This window comes from Malaya genurostris, chromosome 2 (assembly GCF_030247185.1).
Source record: "Malaya genurostris strain Urasoe2022 chromosome 2, Malgen_1.1, whole genome shotgun sequence".
Classification (NCBI taxonomy): Eukaryota; Metazoa; Arthropoda; class Insecta; order Diptera; family Culicidae; genus Malaya; species Malaya genurostris.
This window is the reverse complement of record NC_080571.1, coordinates 57,064,303-57,087,698: the sequence shown is the minus strand read 5'-3', so window position 1 is coordinate 57,087,698 and position 23,396 is coordinate 57,064,303. Positions and strand designations below refer to the sequence as shown.

At 36.5% G+C, this 23,396-nt stretch overlaps 1 protein-coding gene across 1 annotated transcript; it reads left to right on the top strand.

Annotated features, from left to right (window-relative positions):
- The first annotated feature begins 3,994 nt into the window (after positions 1 to 3,994).
- On the top strand, positions 3,995 to 16,752 carry LOC131427122 (RNA-binding protein RO60-like). The gene is made up of 6 exons (XM_058590047.1): positions 3,995 to 4,122; positions 4,192 to 4,487; positions 4,921 to 5,113; positions 5,168 to 5,971; positions 6,039 to 6,399; positions 6,475 to 16,752. The coding sequence occupies exons 2-6, from the start codon at positions 4,257 to 4,259 to the stop codon at positions 6,617 to 6,619; spliced, it is 1,734 nt and encodes a 577-aa protein (XP_058446030.1). The 5' UTR covers positions 3,995 to 4,122; positions 4,192 to 4,256; the 3' UTR covers positions 6,620 to 16,752.
- Positions 16,753 to 23,396: the final 6,644 nt, after the last annotated feature.

Genomic DNA, 23,396 nt, shown 5'->3' with positions numbered 1-23,396 from the left:
TGATTGGTGCCTGAGCATAACACACTACTCCAAGCGACCACCACTTGATATAGTATTGAGTTCAATTATTTAACATTTTAATACAATACACTCAGAAAAGGAGCAATTTTTTTTGCAAATTTGGTATATGTGAAATAAAATATCACACAAAATTTGAGTGATAGTTACTCTATTTTTGTACATGTACGAATAAAGTATTACTCAGTAAATGAGTAGATTTTACCCAAATATCGTTTCCAGTGGAAGAACACAAATTTGAGTAACTTCGGAGTTACTCTAAATTAGAGTTGTTCCACTTTTTCTGTAGATGAGTGAGATCTTACTCATTTTGGAGTAACTATTTTCAAGCGTGATCGCCGTTTCAGTGACAGTTGTTCTTGTTTTCGTATTATTCACGCTCGAAAATGTCTGTCTATGTGCCCAATTCTCGCCATTTGCGAGGAGTTTTACTTTTCTGTTACAATTCGAAAAAATGCAGCTGAAGTGCATCGAATGCTCTCAGAAACTTACGGTGATGCTGCTCTGAGTAAAAGAACGTGTCAGGAGTGTTTTCAACGTTTTAAAAATGGTGATTTCGATGTCGAAGACAGAAGAGAAAAAACCTTCAAAGATGAACAACTTGAAGCATTGCTTGATGAAGATTTGTGCCAAAGCCAAGAAGAGTTTTTCGATTCGTTGGGAGTGAGTCAGCAAGCCATTTCAAAACGTCTCAAGGCCCAGGGCATGATTCAGAAAGAATCAAACTGGGTGCCGTACGAGTTGAAACCGGGGGACATCGAGCGCCGCCTATTTGTATGTGAGAAACTGCTTCAAAGACAAAATCGTAAGGGGTTTTTACATCGAATCGTAACCGGTGATGAAAAGTGGGTTCGATACGATAATCCTAAACGCAGAAAATCATGGGGAAATGATGCGGGCATGCTACTTCGTCAAAGGCAAAACTGAATATTCACGGCGCCAAGGTTATGATTTGTATTTGGTGGGATCAGCTCGGTGTGATTTACTACGAGCTCTTAAAACCGGGTGAAACCATCACATGTGATCGCTACCGAACGCAACTGATGCGCCTTAGTCGCGCGCTAAAAGAAAAGCAGCCACAATATCAAGAGCGACATGACAAAGTCATCCTCCAACACGACAATACTCGGCCTCACGTCGCAAAAGTGGTCAAAAAGTACCTGGAAACGCTGAAATGGGAAGTCTTGCCCCACCCGCCGTATTCCCCAGATGTCGCCCCTTCTGACTTCCACCTATTCCGTTCGATGGCACACGGCCTGGCAGATCAACATTTTCAATCCTTCGAAGAATTGGAAAAATCGATTGCTTCATGGATAGCGTCAAAAGAGGAATCCTTTTTTTGATAAAGGGGATAAAAATTCTTTCGGAGATAATTTCACCGGATGTCCAACTGCACATATGAGTTTTGGTACTGAATGTTCGTACACTGAAAATAATTTGCACGCTAGCATCATGTGCAAAGCATTCGATCTATCACTGCTTGTAGAACACATGAAATTCATGAAAATAAACACTTAACTCATAAAATGAGTTTAAAAACTGTTGATATTTAGTGGAACTCATGCTACGTTTATATGAAATGCACTTAAAAACGATCAGATATATCGTTACCTCTAGATTCTATATGCATTTGATGTGAATGTCACATAATTTTCCACATAGATTTCAATTGAAACAGAGTTGTCCGAATCAAGTGTTTTGCACATACATTTGTGCTATACTCATTCTCACTAGAAAATGAAGTGTTTAACACATGTAGTTCGATTCAATATCAAAACACATCACATCCAAAGGAAAAACACATCAAAGTTAAGTGAAAAATAATCTAATCTCGCATGTTAGTGAATTTGCACATGGAATCTTGAAACAAATCGCTTTGGTTATGTATTGATATGAAATAGCATAATATATTGAAGTGGTGTTTACATATGGATCGATCGTGCAAATTTTTATCAGTGTACCCGCCCTGCTCTACTCAAATATTGATAACGAAAAACATTTCCACTAGAGTGACCATAATCAGAGTGGCGACAGCTGTTCGTTTAGAATGACAGCTACCAGTTCCAAACGAGCAAACGACCTGTCAATTCAATGTAAAGCTAATGGAATGTTTTGAATTGTTGCCAACATTACGGATGAGATGTCGTCACTCTGCACTCAGAAAAATATTATGGTAACAGTTAGTATATAGAGGGCCAACGTGACCATGCGAGTATAGTGGTTTTCAGTCGACTATTAAATCAGATGATTTCAACAATAGTCAAGTTCATGTTTACTATAAATGGTATCGGCTCTAGAATAGTAATATTGAACAGTATATTGTATGAATAACTAATACGATTGAGATGGTTAGGCTAACCACGACCGAATCTTTATTTACATTGTAATTTTCGCTATAACCAGAGCCATGGTATTTTTGACATTTCACTTCTAGTTATTTCGAAACTAAAGGCAGTGGTTGATTCAACAATGCTGAAGATCAGCAAAACATGAGCTAATGTTAAAAAGTTTTATGAATTTGAATTCTAGAACAAGAACAACAAAATAGTTTCATTGAATTTTATTTTATTTTTGCACCAAATCAAACGATGATGTGCCTGGTGAAATATTGATTATCAACGTAGACACGAAGCAGCATTGCTTGATTGCAACTGTTGATCCCAGGCTCTGTTCGGTGAAGTTTTTCCTGAAGCAGGAATGGGCAGCATGGAAGAAATTAATAGCCAAGTTCAGATGCAAACCTCAATACCCACCTGCCATATATTGTTATTTTTTCCGTCGATTTGAATCCGGGAATCGGATGATGTTCGTCGTTTTCATCAATCGCTCAGCGACCGATAACGAATAATAAAAATTATACAGGACGTCGATTTCACTAGAAAACAGCCGTTACCGGTAAAATTGTTGAAAAATTTAATTTCAACGACGGAAACTAGTAAGGCTACAAAATTTACTCACCTGCAAGACCTTCCAAATTGCACAATATAAGTCACAATATACATTTTTTTCAAATCAATCACTGATGTGTTTCGAAATTGTCTGCTGTATTGTAACTTTATGTGACAATAACAAAGTACATCCGTTTATTGACAATTTGTATAGTCAGCACAAATGAAAAACATAGTCGGTTAAAAAACACTATACGATAATGTGCTTACTACATACATTCTGTTGATATGGACTACATGAATAGTGTTTTCAAACTTCATAATTTCTTTTAAACCATGTATCTATTTATGGTAACATTATTATACTGTGGACATATTTACATGGTAGCAATAACTATTTAGCTCCTCATATATATAAAACCTCGAGAGCAATTTCACCTTACTATAAATTGTGATTTTAACTATTTGTTCTTATATTTGAGATGACTACCATTGTCAGGATGACCATGCCAGAAAAGTCATAAATACAAATAGTTTAGTCAAGTCGTAGTCTTTGTTGTCTGGTAATTTATACAATACAGATGGTGAATAGTCATATATCATGATTGTTGCTACTATTTAAGCGTATAGTTGAAATGACAATGGAAAACAGGCTACGGTTACTATGGTATTTTGCTCAGTGTGGTTATAGGCACTCTAATTTCCACCTTATATTTCATCGTTCACTACGAAATGTCAAAATGGTTTTAATATACTGTAAATCTGGCATCCCTTCTCGGTTGTTTTTTTTGCAGCCAGTGATGCCGATTTTGAAGATGTTACTTGTTACTTTAAATTTTTAAATGTTTTAAATACGAGCTAAATTATTTCCAATCCACACAAATTGATATTGATTTACGATATATTTTTCAATTTTTAATGAACCTATACTACTATTCAAACGTGCTGTCTTATTTAATACGAAAACCACGGGAATCTACAAAACAATGAACTCCAGCAAAATTTTGGCCTTCGTTAAAAAAGTTGACTTGGCATCCCGGCCTGTTGCGTATCCATATTCGTTTCTGCATGTTTTCTTGCGCGATTCATTCCGATTCCTTTTCTCTCTCTTTATGAATGTTTGTTGCATATCATACTACAAGTATCTACTCCTGCATGCAGACAACGACATCAAAGAAGACGATCGACTGAGAGTGAAAAGTGGCCCCTCTTCTCTGTGAGTTTCGGATCAGCCATTAAGTAAAGTGAAAATAATTGTGTGGTGACTTCATTCCGATCGAAATAGGTATTAACCCCGTGCCAACGTTCCACGTACACCGTTGTTTTAGCTAGTGGAAGGTTCAGGCTACGATGAATGACACCGAAGTGATTACCCGATACCTGTACTTGGGCACCGACCAGCCGTTCTACATACAAAAAAATCGACCATTCGACATCGAGGAAGGATGTCGCATTCTGGCTCCTATCCGGACTCTGGTTGCAGCCACCAGCAGTAGCAGCAGCACCAGTGATGATCCGGTATCGAAAAAACAGGCCGAAGGTGTGACACTGACGGAGTGTCCGGTCGCTACGATTACTAAGGTGAGTAATTCTTGGAATGGTGTTCATATGCTGCAATGTTGGAAAATCGTCCATCTTTTCTTGAGACTGTCGTGACTACTTTTTGTTGTCTCCTGTCTAGTTGTTTTCTGGTCGCACGCAATCAAGTTTGAAACAAAAATGTAATTTCCTGAACGAAAATAACAGCGGTAATCATTCGAAGAATTATCTCAGCGCAGAAACCTGCTGAAGATACCAGCAAAATATGTCGTGAAAGTTTGTTTTGAATTGTGAATTGCTGAGCAGCCCAAATAAAATTCAGTCGTTCGTGTTCTGTTTTGTTCAATGACAAAAAAAAAATCGTCTGGAATTTAGCTTACTGGATGTGAAAAACTGAACTAAAAGTTTATTTTCCTAGTTAAACTAGTTCTAACATATTTATTTCAACATCATGGGTTTTTTCCATGAAATGCAGGCCATGAAAAGCGGCTTACTAGTACGCAATGATGAATGTCTCTTCGCGTTAGCCTTCCTGGCGCGTTCTTTCATAAAACCCGAAGAAAAGCACAAGGTGTATGAAGTTTTACCGACGCTCATTGGAAGCTCCAAGGATTTGTTTCTGTTTGTTGACTTTTATCAAAAGTTGGCTTCAAAACCAAATGGAAAAGGTAAGAGTTTATCATATATTTCAGAACCATTCGTTCTTCATGCATCCTTTGCAGGTTTCGGCAATGGTATGAGGGTAGCTCTCACCAAATGGTACGATAAACATACGGCGGAAAAATTGGCAGTGCTACTGTCGATGGATCGCGATTGGTTTAACTGGAGCCACAAGGATATTTTAGTAATGATTCATATTAACCTGAAAGATACCGCTAAAATGCAAGTTGTTGATGCAGCACTCGGAGGTGCAGGACGGAAACGTTCCTTCCAGTCGAAGCAGGATAACGATTCCGGAAAGGCAGAATCCGATACTGAAACTGAAGTTCAACAGGAAGATAGTAAGGCACTATCGATCTATCGTCGTATGAAGAAATTCAAATCCGTTCGAACGGCTGCGGAAGCATCTGCTTATGTTACTGCTCACCAGTATTCGATTGATATGGTTCCTTCTCAGCTGCATCGATCACCGGCAGTATGGGAGGCTGCCTTTCCGCACATGTCCTATCGAGATATTGTGAAGAGTGCACTTGTACTGCAAGACTACAAACTGCTGAAGGACAATGACACACAACTATCGGAAGCCTACGGTAATGTGCTCAATCGCATGACGTCGGTATCGGAATCGAAGATACAGCCCATCTGCATCTATCAGATCATGCGCTTGTTTGAGGAACGTCAGCGTTATCTGAACGTTGTCAAAGAAGCGGTCCATACTACCAATAATTTAGCTCTGAAAAATTCAATCGCAAATCCAGCAGTTCTCCGACAATTCTACAACGCTCTGAACCATTCAATGCTGAACTATCAACGCACTGGGCTTAATTTTCTAATCACACTGGACTTGAGATCGAAACAAACAAAAAGTAGGCATCATAGTAAATGTATTTTTTTTAAATTTTGTATTCCTTAACTCGCATTCTGTTTTCACAGAACGTGTATTTGGAAACCGACTTATGTCGACACAGGCAGCGTACGTACTGTTGACCCTTCCCATGTTCAAGCGGGAGACACACTTGCAAGTACTAACATTCACCGAGGCGCCGCATATCCTAGCCGATGTGGACTTCACTCGGGAGATGGCTTTCTTTCAGGGTTGTGATCACATTCAATCGATTGCCAAGAAGAAAACTGTGGTCGACATCACGCAACCGATTCAGTATGCACGTCAAAATAAAAAGAAAGTGGACGTTTTCATTACAATCGTTGACTCTTTGATCCGGGTCAATCCCCAGCGACACTCACCGGTTGTAGCACTGAACAATTACAACACCGAAACGAAGAGGAGTGCTCGGTAAGTTTGCTTCTTTTTGTCTGATGTTCCGTTAGTGTGCGTCAGTTGTCTGGAAACTTGTTTTGTTTTTCACAGCTATATCATCATCAGTTTGAGTCGTCACCAGCAGGATCTGAATCACAGAGATATGGCAGCTACCAAAGGGATACTCGAACTGGTTGGCTGTACCGAGGATACACCGAAGTTGATCGAAGCCTACATAAAACGACAGTTTACGTAAGCTTCGAATGAAAGTTTTTTTTTCGACGACGATCGGATCTTTTATATTTGTGGAAACAAATGAATTCAGTGATAAGACGGAGGACGACTCTAAGGGTTTTTTAAAATGTATAGATGTTTGACGTGAATTTTCCAGGTAGGATATAGGTGATTCGGTTTGGTAAGGATAATCTAGCTGTACTTGCACTAATAGGCATTAATAGCATAGTTTTCCCTTATCCTATCATCTTATCTAGTTCGTAACCGTGAACTGGAATTGATCTTCTCTGACACTTCCTCCGGTAGAATACTGGGGTGAAGTAAATTAACAATAATTATTATAAAATAGTATCTTAAACTAGAAAAGATGGTACACACAAGAGGTTACACATCCAAGAGAAACTGCCGGAAACACAAATTCGTCGATATAAAAATTGGTTATTGTTTCGTTAATGGACAGTTTCACTCCACAGTAATTTGCTGTAAAATTGGATTTAATTCTATTGAATCAACACCGTTTCTAGGTTGGAATGCCATCCGCCTGCTTTAAATGAACAAGAAATGCTCTATTTAATGTTACACTCGAAGTTACGGTATTCCATTTCCAGGTTCTCTGTTGAGCATAACTTTGGTTGATTTCTGTTGCGCAATTCATCATCAGGTGTTGATTTTCTATCAGTAGCTAACGTAGTGTGCCTGCATCGAAACATCCAACAATTCTACAGATCGAACCGATGTCGTTGTAGTTTACTTCTTGCAATACGGCGGACACTAAAACTGATTATGTCACCGAAAACCATTATATCGAATACCGTTTTGCAGGACCACTTTTCAAAACTAGCCCAAATAAGACTGAATTACTTATAATCAGCAATCAGACAATTCAGACCGTAACTATCGTAACAAATAACTCACTCACATAAATCAGAATTCTTAACAGAAACATTGAAGCAGATTTTGATACATGTATCTGTTCAGAATACGTAGTTTCGTTACTCTGAACGAGGGTGTGGGTTACAAAACTCCATTTACGACATTAACGGGTTGTGCACTGCTTATGTGGTATGAAATCAGTTGTAACAGTCCATTTCAAATGAAAGATAACAATTGAGAAATGAATATTCGTTTGTGATTTTCAATACAATGAAATATTGATATACTTTAGGATATTATTTTTTTTATTAAACTTATGTCGTATCATCAACACAATAGAAGCATTTGACGTTCTGCACATTGAGCAAATCTGTCAATAACTTCATCAATAAAATGGTTTTGACGTTGCAACTGAGACAGCAACTTGTTTTCTACTGCTATAAGCATAAGCTACTGAAGCTCCTTCTGACTGACACTAAAACACTAACACAGTGACAAGATGTACTTGAAATTTTGTGGAATTGCTGTTTAAAAATCGCTCATAATTTTATATTCGGTACCATCCGACCTGCTTTCATCGAATAAATTGAGAATCTAAAAAAACAATTTCACTGAATTTTACCGGTTGTGCAGTGCACGAGATGCACATGAGGACGAGGTTCCAGTAACGACAAATTCCGTTTCTCCCAAGCGACAGATTCCGTTATGGTTACCAATTTGCAACGAAAGATACGAGCTATCTTTATTGCAAGTTCGCCAGAGAATTTGTCACTTGAGCAGGAAATGTGCGTCTGTATCGTATCTTTATCTTGTCATTCTACCAACTGCTTCGGTGTTCTCCATGTCTTCGTTAATGAAACTTGGAAGAATTTCGTATTGTATCCGCTTTGGCCCTGCTCTCCTATATAGTTTCTTAAGTCTGAAATGGTACACACGAAAGGTTTTCTAATCTGCTCTGATTGTCTCCATCTTTGTTGATGTTTTTTTTTTTGTATTTTTTTTTTGCATCCGCATAGTGGGATATGAATGCTAATTGATGAGTGAGTGTAGAATTAGTGAGGAACTGAGCAAATGTAATGAATGTCAGAGAAAGTACCTAGCATTCTACAACACAATTTAAGAGAGAGCTAAATTTAACATGCAATCAAACTACTAGGTGTGCAGACGTTGGACGATGTTGTCCACGTTGTTTGAAGCTCCCAGAGGTTGCAAAGAGAACATGATTTCATTTCCCTTTCTGGGCCAAAGAGCAGGGGACACAGAAATATTGAGTTAATACACGTTGCAATCCACGCACACATACATACCACCAATCATGTGAGATTTGATTAGCATATTTTATTTTTTCCACAGATCATTGGATAATATCCGTTCTGTCTTAATCATTGCAATGTTCTGAGGACCATGAGCAGGTTCTTTGAGAAATATATGGAGTATTTTATTAATCGTAGTTCCGTGCTGAGAGTAATGAAGTTAGTAAGAAAGAAAAAAGGTATTGTGGAAAGAGAAACAACAAAGCATTCTACAATCGACCATATTGCTGTCTGTGACAAGAATTACATGTATTTTGCATGGAAATACTAGGTGTTATTGGATGAAATGGTCCTCGTGAACCGTATTATTCCAGAAACACACATCCCACATCACATATCTTTAAATGTTATCGAAAAAACTATTAAGATTACTTTCCTTGCAAATCGAAGGTAAAAATCATCAGTTTAGTGCAAATCTAGAAACATTTGATAGGTTGTGCACTTTTCGCTGTGCGAAATTCGCACCAAAGAAATGCAAATAAAGCCAGCATATGGAATACCAATATCGTAGAAAATACCACCTTTTGAAATGAATCCCTTGATTCCATCACTCAGCTGCTGGTCGTTTGCGTACGAATAACAGAAAAAATACATTAAATGGGCCTGAAATATAAAAATGATAATCTGAAATGAGGTATTCAAGTTTAAAATTCTATACGTTAGTGTTTTTGTAACCGCTAGAAACGCTCTTTTGAACTTTTGATCTATTATGTTCATTGTTAGCTTTTCAGTGCAGCTTTCGCTTCAAACAAATGTGGAAAATTAATCAAAGTATGAACATAGCTGAAAGAATACAATATACACAATTATGGTCAAATCATTTAGTTCCAAACCTTTTTCAGTATCTCTACATAAAATCAAGTAAAGAGTTGATTGAACTTCCTCATATACATCAATTTGATTTAAAAATCGATTTTCAATCAGAATAAGTTTCGTCACTAATACGACGTGCAACTTCATGAGTCCACGACTCGGTGCGAAACGTTTGCGCTGTAGGGAAGTGCACACAAGCATGTGGCAGATTTACTTTATGTGCCGTTCGTTAAACGCCAAACCTTTTTGTTTGGAATTTTGCACGTGGCAATAATTGTCAACTGTGTTGAAAGTTGGAGAAATAGTAACCTTCGGATTTTTTCAGAATCCAGAGCATTTTTACAATGATTTAATGAGATTTCAACTGAAATGGATAATTTATTAGTAGAACAATGTTATTTTGGTACATGTGGATTTTTAAAGTCGATTGCGCGGTTATGTTTCTAACTTTTTTAGATATATAAAAAATAGGTATAGAATTCGCTCAAACTTTAGAAAAAAATTTCCAAGGCCCGGAGGGCCGAATGTCATATACCAATCGATTCAGCTCGACGAACTGAGCAAATGTCCGTGTGTGTGTGTATGTGTGTTGTCAACAAAGAGGTTGAGATCGAGATCGAGATTTCGCCTTATTCCATCTGTAGCAATTTTGAGCGCTGTATGATAACGCAATGCTTGGGAGCAACGTGAAACACGATTTTTTATACTGTTACATACAATTGTTTCTAAGTACCAAAAAGACTGCGTACAGCATCCTTTTTCATGACAATTTGCCTCGGACCGATTTTAGAACGGTTCGTTTTTGGCAACATAATTGTTCGAATGACACATGTAAACCTGATGATGGCAGCATTTTCGAGTTGAAAGCAATTCCATAATTGTATTGGTTTAAACTACTTACAGCAATAAATGCTGGAAGAACACAACTCCCATATACCATTCGAATCAGTTCGTCGAGATCAGCAAATGCGTGTGTGACAAATAATTTCACTCATTTTTCTCGGAGATGACTCAACCGTTTTCTACAAACTCAGATTCATATGAAAAGTCGTACGCTCCCAAACAAGGTTCCTGAATTATGTTTGGATCCGACTTCTGGTTCCGGAACTACAGGATATGTGAAACGAATTTAAAATAGTGTAACTCATTTTTCTCGTAGATGACTGAACCGATCAAAGATTCAAATGAAATCTTAGAACCATCTAAGATTTAAATAAAAGGTCTTGCTTTTTAGTCAGATCCAACTTCCGGTTGATTAGTATAACAATGTCCATTCCACATAAATTAATCAGGTTTATCGGGTTTGCAGATTTGTTTCTCAAAGATCAATCGTTTTCTCAAAAAAGGCCAAATCGAATTTCGTAAACAATAATTCAAATTGAAAGACTTATGGTCCCATACAAAATGGTGAATTTTACTGATTCCGGCTTCCGATTCTGGAATTACCAATATATAAGTTAGACTCAAAATTCTTGCAATTTGTTCGTCATATTAATTTACGGTCGTATGAACCGTTTTGGGTTATGCTGGTTCCTGTATACCGGCTCTGGAAGTACCGTAAATAACCATAAACTCTAAAGTGGAACCTACTTCGACATATCATGGACAATCGATTGTCACACTTTTAGATTGAAATTCCATCCGATTTGCAGTTTCGACATTACAGAATAATGAATAATAAAAATCTCAAATTGCCGCCAAAAACGACGCTTCTTAAAATAATGTCATGAAAACTGAAACACCGAAGAATATTCATGCAAAAACACATGCGAATTGATAAAAAAAAGGTATCATCTCGCTGTTAGGTGGATTAAATTGAACACGTTTTTTTTTCAAATAAAATATTTCCTAAATGATACTTAATATACCCCGGCATACCAAATCAAATTACTCTTTTCCACTGCACAATAACTATCTTTGCTGTCTCCGTCCGCATCTCCAGAAAGTAGAAATAGGAAAATTTTCGTTATTCGATCGAGCCAAGTGGTAGTCGGATGACCCCAAGCCTAGGCTAAATAGCGGGTGTGGTACAGGGATGGCAGGTTCACAGATTAATATGTGTTTCACAGATTTTCAATTTTCTGCACAGATTTTAAAATGACACAGATTTTCACAGATTTCTGAAAATTATCACAGATTTTCACAGATTTCTGAAAATTATCACAGATTTCCACAGATTCTGGAATAAATCACAGATTTTTGAAATCGAGCACAGTTTAACATTAAAAAGTACAGAGCGTGTTGGTAGTGAGACCTTGTTTTTTGCTCACCAAATTGATTTTGATCTGCTATTATGGTACGGAAAACGGGCACAGATTTTCACAGACGGGTTTTTGGCTTGATCACAGATTTTTGAAAAAAATGACCTGGCATCTCTGGTGTGGTAAAGTCTCCCATTCACTACTGTCTATATTTACATCTCGTTTTCGACCATGTATAGTCTCGTGGTAGTGCGGTGAAATTCTAGTATTTCATGGGGATTATCACTGGTGAATTTTGTAAATTGCATTGCGATGTTATTTGCATTTTCACACATAGAAAGGTTATGCAATGACTGTGGAATCCAATTTTTGTACCGAGGCCCGTAGGGTCAGGGCTTGCAAATTAAAGCAACGAATCATAACAAAAGAGTTTCACCCTCTGTGCTATTCACACATTCGTATGTTAGGTACAATTCACAGCACAACCCGAACAAGCAGAGTTGCTTTGTTCGTTAATTAATTGTGCGTCAGCTGATGAGTATGCTTCATGAGGTTAGCATTTGGTGAACAGTTCTCGTACACAAGTTTTTTTTTCAAATAAAATATTTCCTAAATGATCCTAAATGATTATACGGGGTATAATGGCTTACCAAATCAAATTACTCTTTTCAACTGCAAAATAATTATCTTTGCTGGCCATCTGCATCTTCAGAAAGTTGAAATAAGGAAAATTTTCGTTATTCGATCGAGCCAAGTGGTAGTCGGATGGGCCCAAGCCTGGGTTAAATAGCGGGTATGGTAAAGTCTCCCATTCACTACGGCCTATATTTACGTCTCGTTTTCGACCATGTATGCGTGCATATCTCAAAGATGGGTAAACTGATTTCCATAAACTGAGATTCAAATGAAAGGTCTTGTGGACCCAATACAAAGTTCCTAAATTTTGAGCATCAACTTTTTTCCGAGATGATTCGATTCATTTGTGTTTGTTTCATTAATGATCATGTGAAAAGCTACAATTTCCTTGAAAATTGTTCTATAGTTTGTAGATCTTGTGTTTTAAGAAATATTAATTTTTTACGACGACATGCAGTTTGTGTTTCTGGCAAACAACGGTTTTGGTTATTCCAACTCACTTCACTCAAAACATCTCTTCATTTGTTCACACTCTACTGCTGAAGGAGATTTATTTATTCGTAGTACCGTTCTGTAGTAACAAACCGGTCGCATGGTCGACCGAAAGGTTTTGTTTTAAACGTGATGATTGTAAGACGACAATAGTGTGATATTTAGCAACTAAACAATGCAGCAATCCAAGTAATCGTGAAATCAAAAAACAAAACATATTTACCGGTTGGTTGAATACTACAAGTAGTAAAATTTAACTAGCCCTCCTATCCTACAACGACAAAGTCTGAATCCAAAGAACCAATAATCTTTGCCATGCAAAATCAAAAGTGTGAATATGTTTGTAAAACCGTTCAAAACAAAATAGAGTAGCAAAGCAAAAAGGCGAATCGTACTATTGTTATAATGCAAAACAAAATAGATAGATATATTTATATGTTCTTTGTTTCTTTTACTATTCCGGCTGTTTATGTTTACTAACAAGTCTCCTTCAGTTGGTATCCGTTCACTACTGGGACTATTCATTCGGTGCAAAACAAATGACGGTAGTATTAGGCAAAATACTTCACTTTCTAGGTTTAGGGTAAAACCTGTGAAAGTAGTAATCAACACACATACATAACTATTAATCATGAAAGTGTATTTCCCATATGCATATGGCACGAGTATGAGTTAGCTTTTAAGTGTCTTATTTCTCCTTCTAAAGCGAACTGAGTTTTAACAACAAAAACAAGTTCAAACTCAGCCTAACTGTTAGTGCTTAATGAGTGTTAATGTGTAAGATGTGGTAAATCCAAGATGGACGATTCGGTACTTGATCCCGTACGGTTAACGATGTGACAAGATCTGCTCCGTACGGTGATCAGGATATCAGTTTCATTGTAGTTGTTTAAGAAACGTTAACAGTAATATTATCCCCTTGCATAGGCATTGAAATGGTCTTAGTCGTAAACGGTTTATTCTCATCTCTATCTCTTATCTAAGGAAAGGAACGACGCTGCAGTGCAACTGATTTGGTGACAAAATATTAACCAGGAGCACTGGAAGCATCGTTCGCTAGTAGTAACACATACATTAGTGCTTATTAGAGTTTGTAAGTGTCACATCGGCACGGAATGAAATATTAAGCTTAGATTTTAGCACGTTTTATCCGTACTCCGTAATGTACTCTAAATGATCGGTTTTTCCCAACTGCAATCCCCGCACTAACGTGACCGTGTTTCTCGAATCGTCTCCGAGCACGAATCGCATCGAAAAATCGTTTTTTGCAGACAACACAAAAATCAACAACTTCTAGCGCTGTGATTAAAAAGAAAACCAATAGAATAAATTGAAACCACTAACCCAATCCTAGGAATATTGTTTGCTTAGTATCTCGTTTGTTTTCAAATGTTCACTAAACAAAGTGGTTCGTTCGGTTAGCTTTTGAATGTTGTATGTAGAAAATCAAGAAATGAAAACAAACAAACAAACAAAAAAACCGGCAAAGATTTCATTTTCTGCTCAAACAATGTGGAACAAACAGAACGCACTCGAATTAGAACTGAACCAACAAATAAACATGAATGGAGTTTCTTCATTTCAATTTGAATAGACTGGAAAACGCCAAGTGCTTCTTATCTGGGAATATAGTGAAATTGGTTTTTGGACAACACTAAACGATAGAAAATGTTTTCGACTGAAAACCAGTTTAATTAACTGACAAACTGTTTAGAATCATAAAAAAGCTGTTGAAGTGCCGAGCGAAATAGTCTAATTAATTCACTCAATGTTTACTTTGATTACAACCGACCTTCTGCCGTATCGGCGAACCGGCAGAAATATCAGAATTCAGGGCAACTATTGTTTTTTAGTTTTGTTAGCGTTTTATCTGATAAATTTAATTGTGAATGATTTTAGACTTACAAATCATGTATCGTTCATTGAAACTTGTGACACTGAAATATAGTTATAAGCAGTATTTTCCCGTGTCATGCAGACACGAATCCGATGACGCTTTTCTTTAGTGCAGAGGCAAAACCTATGTTATTCAGCAATAGAAAATTATCTGTAGGCACATACACACACTAAAACAAATCATGAAATCATCATTGTAAGAAATCAAACAACCAGAATTTCGTTCTGAGGGGCAAATCTGGACAACGGCAAGCAGTCAGTGTTCGAGATTATATAGCGATTTTTATTTCCTAAGGAAAACTCATTAACGATACAAACTGTCTGTTGATAGATATATTTAAAATAGTATTAAATACGAACGGAAAACGAAACGAGGCGCTTAACACTGTAAAAGAGGCAATCTAAGTAAATTACGTATAACCAATCGAGCAGGAAAAAAAAACAAGTGAAACCAAAAGTAAATAAATTACAAAATGAAATTCAGGATCAGCACTGTTCTGGAAATTTGTTTACGGTATCGATTATTAAAATATTTGTTAGCTTTTAAAATCTAAGTCACCTGAAGATGTTCATTTCAATCTGAATTTAACAGAAACTGTACAAAACAACTTACTGTACTAAGCAAGTTTCCCGAACGGTTGCCATTCTACCACCAAATGTTTCATTTCTCTCAATTTCAAACGGGTATTAAAATGTAACCACACTCACACAAACGCAAACCAATATTCTATCAAAAGTATAACACAGATGGCCATGTCCACTCCGAATTTGCCCCTTGACGAAAAGTTAGTTGATAGTTTTTGTTCTCAGATTATCAAATTAGGATAAAAATAAAACAAGGAAAAAATCGAACGCAAAAATCATAGACATTAAGGCGAACAATATACCGGAAACCAAACATATATTTACATGAGATCTTTCCACCAGTTAAAACCAAATTAGGAAAATTCGAACATACGCTCGCCTCATACGGTGAGATTCGAACACGAAATAGAACGATTGGGAGGGTCAAACAAAAAGGTATTTTTCGTACTAAACAAAAACTGATAACCAGGAAACGCTTTAAGACTAGAATAAATTAACACACACGTGATCAACTAAAAAGAACTCATCAATGAAAACAAAACAAAAAGAAAACAATAATTTGATCGAAGCAACCCGCCGCTTCGGTCGGTCACCTAACAAAAAAAAAACGGAAAAGTCATGTATATTAACATTGTTTTTTGTAATTAATTTTTCAAAACGCCAATTCGTGATGAGAACAAAAAACACATCTATTTTTGCTATGAGCAAGACTTACGAAAACAAAACTGCAGTTTCGCTATACTAAAATAATCGAATACATTACAAATTGAATAATAACACTGGAGAAACGGTAGATAATAGTTCTTAATTGAAAACCAAGCGATTGTGATCTGAAATTCCAATATATATTTACACGAAAATTTTAAATTTCGCATAACACAATAAACAGGCGGAACTCACAAAAGAAAAAAAACGGACTAAACATTGAGCATCACCAAGAGCGCTTTGAGTTTATTTTCGTCAAATCTTAAAACGCCAGTTCATTCATATTGATTTTACTTTACTACAAACACGTTTCAGCGAACCTGTTTTAAAGATAAAATATTTAATTAGTTCCTCGAAATTATATAATTAATAAACGCCAAGTCAGTACAGTTCTTATGAAATTTTAGCAGAAACATACAAACTTACAAATATGCTGCTCCTTCTTAGTCATTTGTTGTACTTTTTTTTGAATTTGTTGATAAACCTATTGAAATCCTTATACAGCCAAGAAAGTAAAACTAGAAAAAAAATAAGCATTTTGAGATGGACGTTCCAAAGTCATCCATGTAGGTATCCAGGAACCGATTCAATAAATTCGACTTTACTGTTTGACATTCAGTTCAAATCAAACTCACAAACAACTGAACTGGTATTTATCCGTCATCCGAAATTCCATGACATGTACAGCTGTTTTCACTCATTTACTTTCGATTGTGGCTCGCAGTGGATGTCACATTTTAGTAGGGTTATTGCGCCAATATTCATCTCATTAATATCGTCACCACGTGATTTTGCGGATTACTCGACTACAAATCAACGAATTGGGATATGTATCGAACAGAGCCATAACTCAGCGACATTTTTGGAAGAGTCGTCGGCCTATTGTAAAGGAGGTTAAGTATCATCTCTCCTTTTCCAAATTATCGTAAGTCAATCAACAGGGTACATGAAGAAATCAGTGTGCAATCCTTCAAGACCATCATCATAAAGCAACGCAACTCGTCTGTTCATTGTTTAACGTTTGTATTTAAAAAATTAACAAAAATTTCCAATTTTTCGTGGATTTACCTTCTATCACACTGACGAAACTACCCATTCAGCATCAATCATAGCAACCCGGTCAACAGATTGAAATTGACAGCCCTTACACGAGAATTATTTTTGTCATTTTTAATGATGACTAAGTAATGATGTATTTAAAATTTGATAGAAAACTCGTAATTACTTCACCATACAAGTTCATCAAAATGATAGTATTTTTTAGTAATGACATTTTTAATGACTCGTGTAAGGGCCGCTTATCAGTCGAACTCTAAGCATGATGGCAAAACAGTGATGAAATTGGTTATGTGCACCTAGCATAAACTAGGGGGTAAAATCCTTTTACCTCTTAAACTTACCACAATCTGTACGGCTAGCAAGCTCATATCAGTTAGTCTGAGAACGATTTAAGTTCAACTATTGCTTGTACTTCCGGAACCTATTGCTTGTATTTCCGTGAACTACAGGGTGATTTTTTAAGAGCTTGAGAACTTTTTTAAACAATAAAACGCATAAAATTTGCAAAATCTCATCGGTTCTTTATTTTAAACGTTAGATTGGTACATGACATTTACTTTTTGAAGATAATTTCATTTAAATGTTGACCGCGGCTGCGTCTTAGGTGGTCCATTCGGAAAGTCCGCTTTTTTATCGACAAATTTGTTCAGCGATGAGGCTCATTTCTGGTTGAATGGCTACGTAAATAAGCAAAATTGCCGCATTTGGAGTGAAGAGCAACCAGAAGCCGTTCAAGAACTGCCCATGCATCCCGAAAAATGCACTGTTTGGTGTGGTTTGTACGCTGGTGGAATCATTGGACCGTATTTTTTCAAAGATGCTGTTGGACGCAACGTTACAGTGAATGGCGATCGCAATCGTTCGATGCTAACAAACTTTTTGTTGCCAAAAATGGAAGAACTGAACTTGGTTGACATGTGGTTTCAACAAGATGGCGCTACATGCCACACAGCTCGCGATTCTATGGTCATTTTGAGGGAAAACTTCGGAGAACAATTCATCTCAAGAAATGGACCGGTAAGTTGGCCACCAAGATCATGCGATTTGACGCCTTTAGACTATTTTTTGTGGGGCTACGTCAAGTCTAAAGTCTACAGAAATAAGCCAGTAACTATTCCAGCTTTGGAAGACAACATTTCCGAAGAAATTCGGGCTATTCCGGCCGAAATGCTCGAAAAAGTTGCCCAAAATTGGACTTTCCGAATGGACCACCTAAGACGCAGCCGCGGTCAACATTTAAATGAAATTATCTTCAAAAAGTAAATGTCATGTACCAATCTAACGTTTAAAATAAAGAACCGATGAGATTTTGCAAATTTTATGCGTTTTATTGTTTAAAAAAGTTCTCAAGCTCTTAAAAAATCACCCTGTAGTATAATCGATGTCGGTTCGTATGGCCATGAACCAACATGACCTATTAGTTTTTAGTCAAATTTAGAAGACTATACGATTTTGAAATTATGTGTTTGAAGGTTTGAAATTAATGTTAAAAATCATCGAATTCTGCAAAGAAGTTTTGGATCTGGCAGGCGATTTGCGGATGTAGTCAAAGTTTACGTAGTATGTTAATGTTTTTTTATTAAAAAAATTAACAGCGAAACTCAGCCATAAAAATTTTCTATCAGCTTAACTTTACATTAGGCTAGACATATTTGAAAAAACCTGCTTTAATACACCTAGTGGTGTAATGATGCCTTTCTCATATCTCACATATTCTCACATATAAACGTGTGGTATTCTTCAAAACAATTTTCTTTGATTCTTGAAAAACAAAACTAGTATAAACTATAGAGTGAAACAGTACTCAGGTAGGTTAGGCCATCTCTTAGGGAACGAAAAGGGGTACTTCCTTTTTTTTAAATAGTCACAGTGGCTATGGTGCCCACTTGGGCACTGTTTTGTTTGTGCTGATTCAAATAGATTATATAAAATTGTCCTTATAATGTGTGGTTATGTTTTATAGTTTGGTCGTTTTATAATTACAATGGTCGTTTTGTGTTGTGATAATTGTTGTAAATTGTATACCCGTGTGATTTAGCACTTTTTGTAATGGTCTGTATGGAATGCAGTGGTAGTATGTCTAATAGTAATGTAACAATTTTATAACAGTAATAGTAATAACAATAAAAATAATCTTCAAATACAGGATTTACCTGTAGGGTACTTGAGACGCATAAAATCTCAACCGGCATTTCCTGATTTCGGGATATATATTAGGAGATATATCCGTTTCATTTCTTTAATCTTTCTGGCATTCTGCATCATTCTTCTTTTCCAAGTTTAAGATCTTATATGCAATTTACACATACATACACATCTACATATGCACGCAAACATGCTCACACACATACATACATACATACATACATACATACATACATACATACATGCATGCAAGAATGGCTTTTATCGTATCAAAGAACGCTCACTGGCAACTCTTCACACGATTGAATCAGTGCCATCAAAGAGAGACGGATATCATCGCAACAACAAAAACCCGGCATGGCTCATTTAACATAGAATCGACACCAGTGCGAGATCGAATTTCTCTCGATGACATTTCTGAGAATCAAAGGTTAGCACACTGCTGTTGGGATCCTCTCTGAAGTAACAAACGGTCGCTTATTTTCGTTTCGCGATCCGATTCTATACAGGCAGTTGATAATTGCGATAAAATCATTTTACTATTGCCGCTTATTCTAACTATGTGCATATAACCATATATGTATAAGTTGTGTCTATGAAAATGTCTGTGAATGCTCCACACAAGGGTTTTGAAATATTGCAACCTAGTTTGAGAATCATCAAATCGAATCATCGATTCAATTTTCTGCGATAATTGTCAACTTGCGATTCTCTCTTGGGAAATTCCACACAGCAACGATCATTATCAGACTGTAAATTTTTTTAAGGGCGTGAAATACTCAGAGTATGAAGTGGAGCGAAGAAAGGTAGCAAAATTCTCTCACGGTTCATGCATTGAGAGACTCGAGTTCTTCACGGAACGACCGAAATCAGCATTTTCGCGAAAAATTTAGTTGATTTGCTGATTTTAGTTAGTTATTTTTTGAGACAACTAAAAAAATCTTACTTTTGCTGATTTAGATTTTTTATTCTCATTCCCTTAATAATAATAAAATATTTGTTGAAATGACTATTTTTTTTAGTTGAATTCACAAATTAAACGTACTGTCATTTCTTAGCTAAGGCACACTTCATATCCAGTCAACTAATTTTTTAGTTGAATTGAAGAAATATAATGTTGTTTTCAACCAATATGAATGGTTGAATTGGCTTCTGCAATCTGCAGCTATATGGCGCCCTGTCACCGAAACGGTAACACCTTAATGACTACTAGCCACTAGATGGCACACTACTGCCGAAAAAAATTCAGACGCGGTTGTCTTTTCTATATTGGCAGGTATAAATACGATGTTGTGTTGGAGAAAAAGACATAAACGAAACGTAAACATCTTTTTGAATTTTTTTTCTTCTAAATCACTGTTTCTTCATTCTCACTGAAAACTTTGAGCACTCGGAAAACAAAAACCGAATACAAATAGTACACCGGACGGCGCAGCTCGGAAGGTTTGAAGATACAAAAAACCTTCATCACAATTAGAGTGAAACATTCGAAATTCACATCACTGTTCCGCGTAAAAACATTATTACGCACAATCGCTTCAAGTGCGCACAAATTCTGAATAAATACACTTTCCACTAACAGTTTACGTAACACATGCGAAAAACATCTAAACAATTTGCGAGCAGTTTCAACAAGACTGTCCCTTTTAGCTTTTTAATGGATTGTTTTGCTTTGACACTGCTGTCCTTCAGTAATGACGGTGATAGATAAATAGAATCAAAGTTTCTGATTTTAATAACGAAATTAGTTGTCAATGAGAATTTCGTGTTGGATTGAAATATTGCTGGTTTGTGTCCAGAATATTCGCCAACTAAACACATTCTCTAAAAATAAGAGTTTTTTTCAGCACAGTAAATTCTACATTTTAACTAATTTTATAGTTATTTTGGAAATTTTGTTGTTAGAATCAACTAATTCAAAAACAGTAATACGAATTAGGCGCAGAGCTAATTTCGGTCGTTCCGTGTTGTAGCATCTTCTACCGGATTGAAAATGTTGTATACAATATAGATAGCAATATAGCAGCTTCTTTCAAATTTTCGGCAATCACCAACACTGCATACATGTACTCCACAAGCAAACATCGTAACATTGAGGTACTGTTTCTATTCTAATAGATTCTAACTAGGGTTAATGTACCAATAGTCTTCTCATTAGTAGAGTCACCATGTTATTTTAACAATTACTCGACATTCAATTAATGAATTGTGATAAAATCGAATACAATATCTTTGCTTCGACTTTAAGAAGCAATACCACAGAAAAAGTAGTTCGAAAATTGTTCAATACTGTTGTTATAGGAACACTAAAACTTGAAGCGAATGTTCCTAATTTCATCTTACTTTTGGAGTGAATCTATCGAACAGAGACAACAGATCTTACTCTAACTAATGGTTTCCGTATATGAGATGACTACTGGAGCTGAGATAAATGGGGGTACCGTTACCCTACTTTTATCTCTACTATTGGTCGATCGTTAGTCCTGAGCTGAAACGGTGGCCTTTATTACCGTTCTTGCATGCACTTCCTCTTACATTTCACTCACACATAAACTCATCCATCGAACATCGTTTGACGGCTATCAGTGGTTTGCTCACATATTCAGTCTATATTGTTTTATTCTATTTAACAATATTACATCTCATTCCACTGTATTCTATGGTACACAAACCACCAATAAACGTCAAAGATGAATTTGATTTACCGTTCATCTGCTGGCATCGGGATACGTTCACTTAATTTCCACTTCACACTGGTAAAAAAGGCCGGTAGTATGAAAATGAAACATAAAACAGAGCTCAGTTAAGCCCTACCGGCCTCTCCAACCCCGGATGATGGAGAGTAATGCAATCAACATCTTATTCATTTAATTCAATAAATTCAATAATAAAGCTTAAAGCTGTAACACATATCTTTATCAAATTGTAATGCTAATTTATTGTATCTGATGATGTTTGCAATAGCGTCAAGCCCATCAACCACGGGAGGGGGAAACAAAAAGCGGTACTTCCGGAAACGAAATCTGGGAACCGGTATAATCAAAGTTGGTTCGAAAAAGTGACAGGGATTTTGAGTCTATGACTACACTCTTCGGTCGTTCGTCAAAAACCCGAGAACAAGGAAAGCCAAATTAATGTTCAGCCGTCTGCTGACAATGACTCCCGATTGGAATAGTTTTGAGATAAGTTTAAAAAATTATTTTACTTTTTATTATTTTATTTTGCTTCCGGAATCAGAAAACGAGAACCAGCATAGCCGGAATCGTGTTGATTGGTTGTCTATTGACAATGGCTACCGATTGGAATAGTTTCGAGGCAAGGTAAGACATTTTGTTACGTGTTTTTTTTTTGCCGCTTCAAGTGACGGTATTCACTATATAATTCCGGAACCGGAAGTCGGATCCGAATGATATTTGGAAGTTTTGTATGGGATTATGATACCTTTCATTTGAATCTAAGATTATTGAAATCGATCACGCCATCTCTGAAAAAATCTTTTATTTTGATCCGGAAGTCGGATCAAAATAAAAGTCAGGAACTTCGTATAGGACAATTGTACCTTTCATTTGAATCTGAGTTTGTGAGAATCGGTTAAGCCGTCTCTGACAAAAGTAAGTGCATTTATTATTTTTTTGCACATATCACCCTGTAATTCCGGAACCGAAAGTCGGATTCGCATAATATTCAGGAACTTTGTGTGGGGTTACAAGACCTTTCATTTAAATCTAAATTCATGAAAATCGCTTTAGTAATCTCCGAGAAAAGTGAGTGCAAAAAAATGTTCCACTTGATGAACGACCGGAAAGAAAATGGATTTTTTTCGAAAAGTGGATCAATATTACGGATAACAAATAGTTTGCATGCTCGAGTTCAACCTCTGAGGTGTATTATTCGAACATTTGCACATTCGAAATGAATACCCGGATATACCTGTTGAGCGACTTTCAAAGCTAGAAATGTGACAAAATAAACGATATAAGTAACTAACTGCTAACTGAAATAGTATATTATTGCACTCGCTGTATGGTATGTATTCTCATATGGTTAATAAACAAAATCGAAATTTTTCATGTACGAAACA

Bases quoted from the DNA above. Each gene is read 5' to 3' on its own strand.
- LOC131427122 (XM_058590047.1), top strand. From the start codon at position 4,257: ATGAATGACACCGAAGTGATTACCCGATACCTGTACTTGGGCACCGAC. The intron at 4,488-4,920 runs GTGAGTAATTCT...CATGAAATGCAG, and splicing joins CGGTCGCTACGATTACTAAG to GCCATGAAAAGCGGCTTACT. The intron at 5,972-6,038 runs GTAGGCATCATA...CTGTTTTCACAG, and splicing joins GAGATCGAAACAAACAAAAA to AACGTGTATTTGGAAACCGA.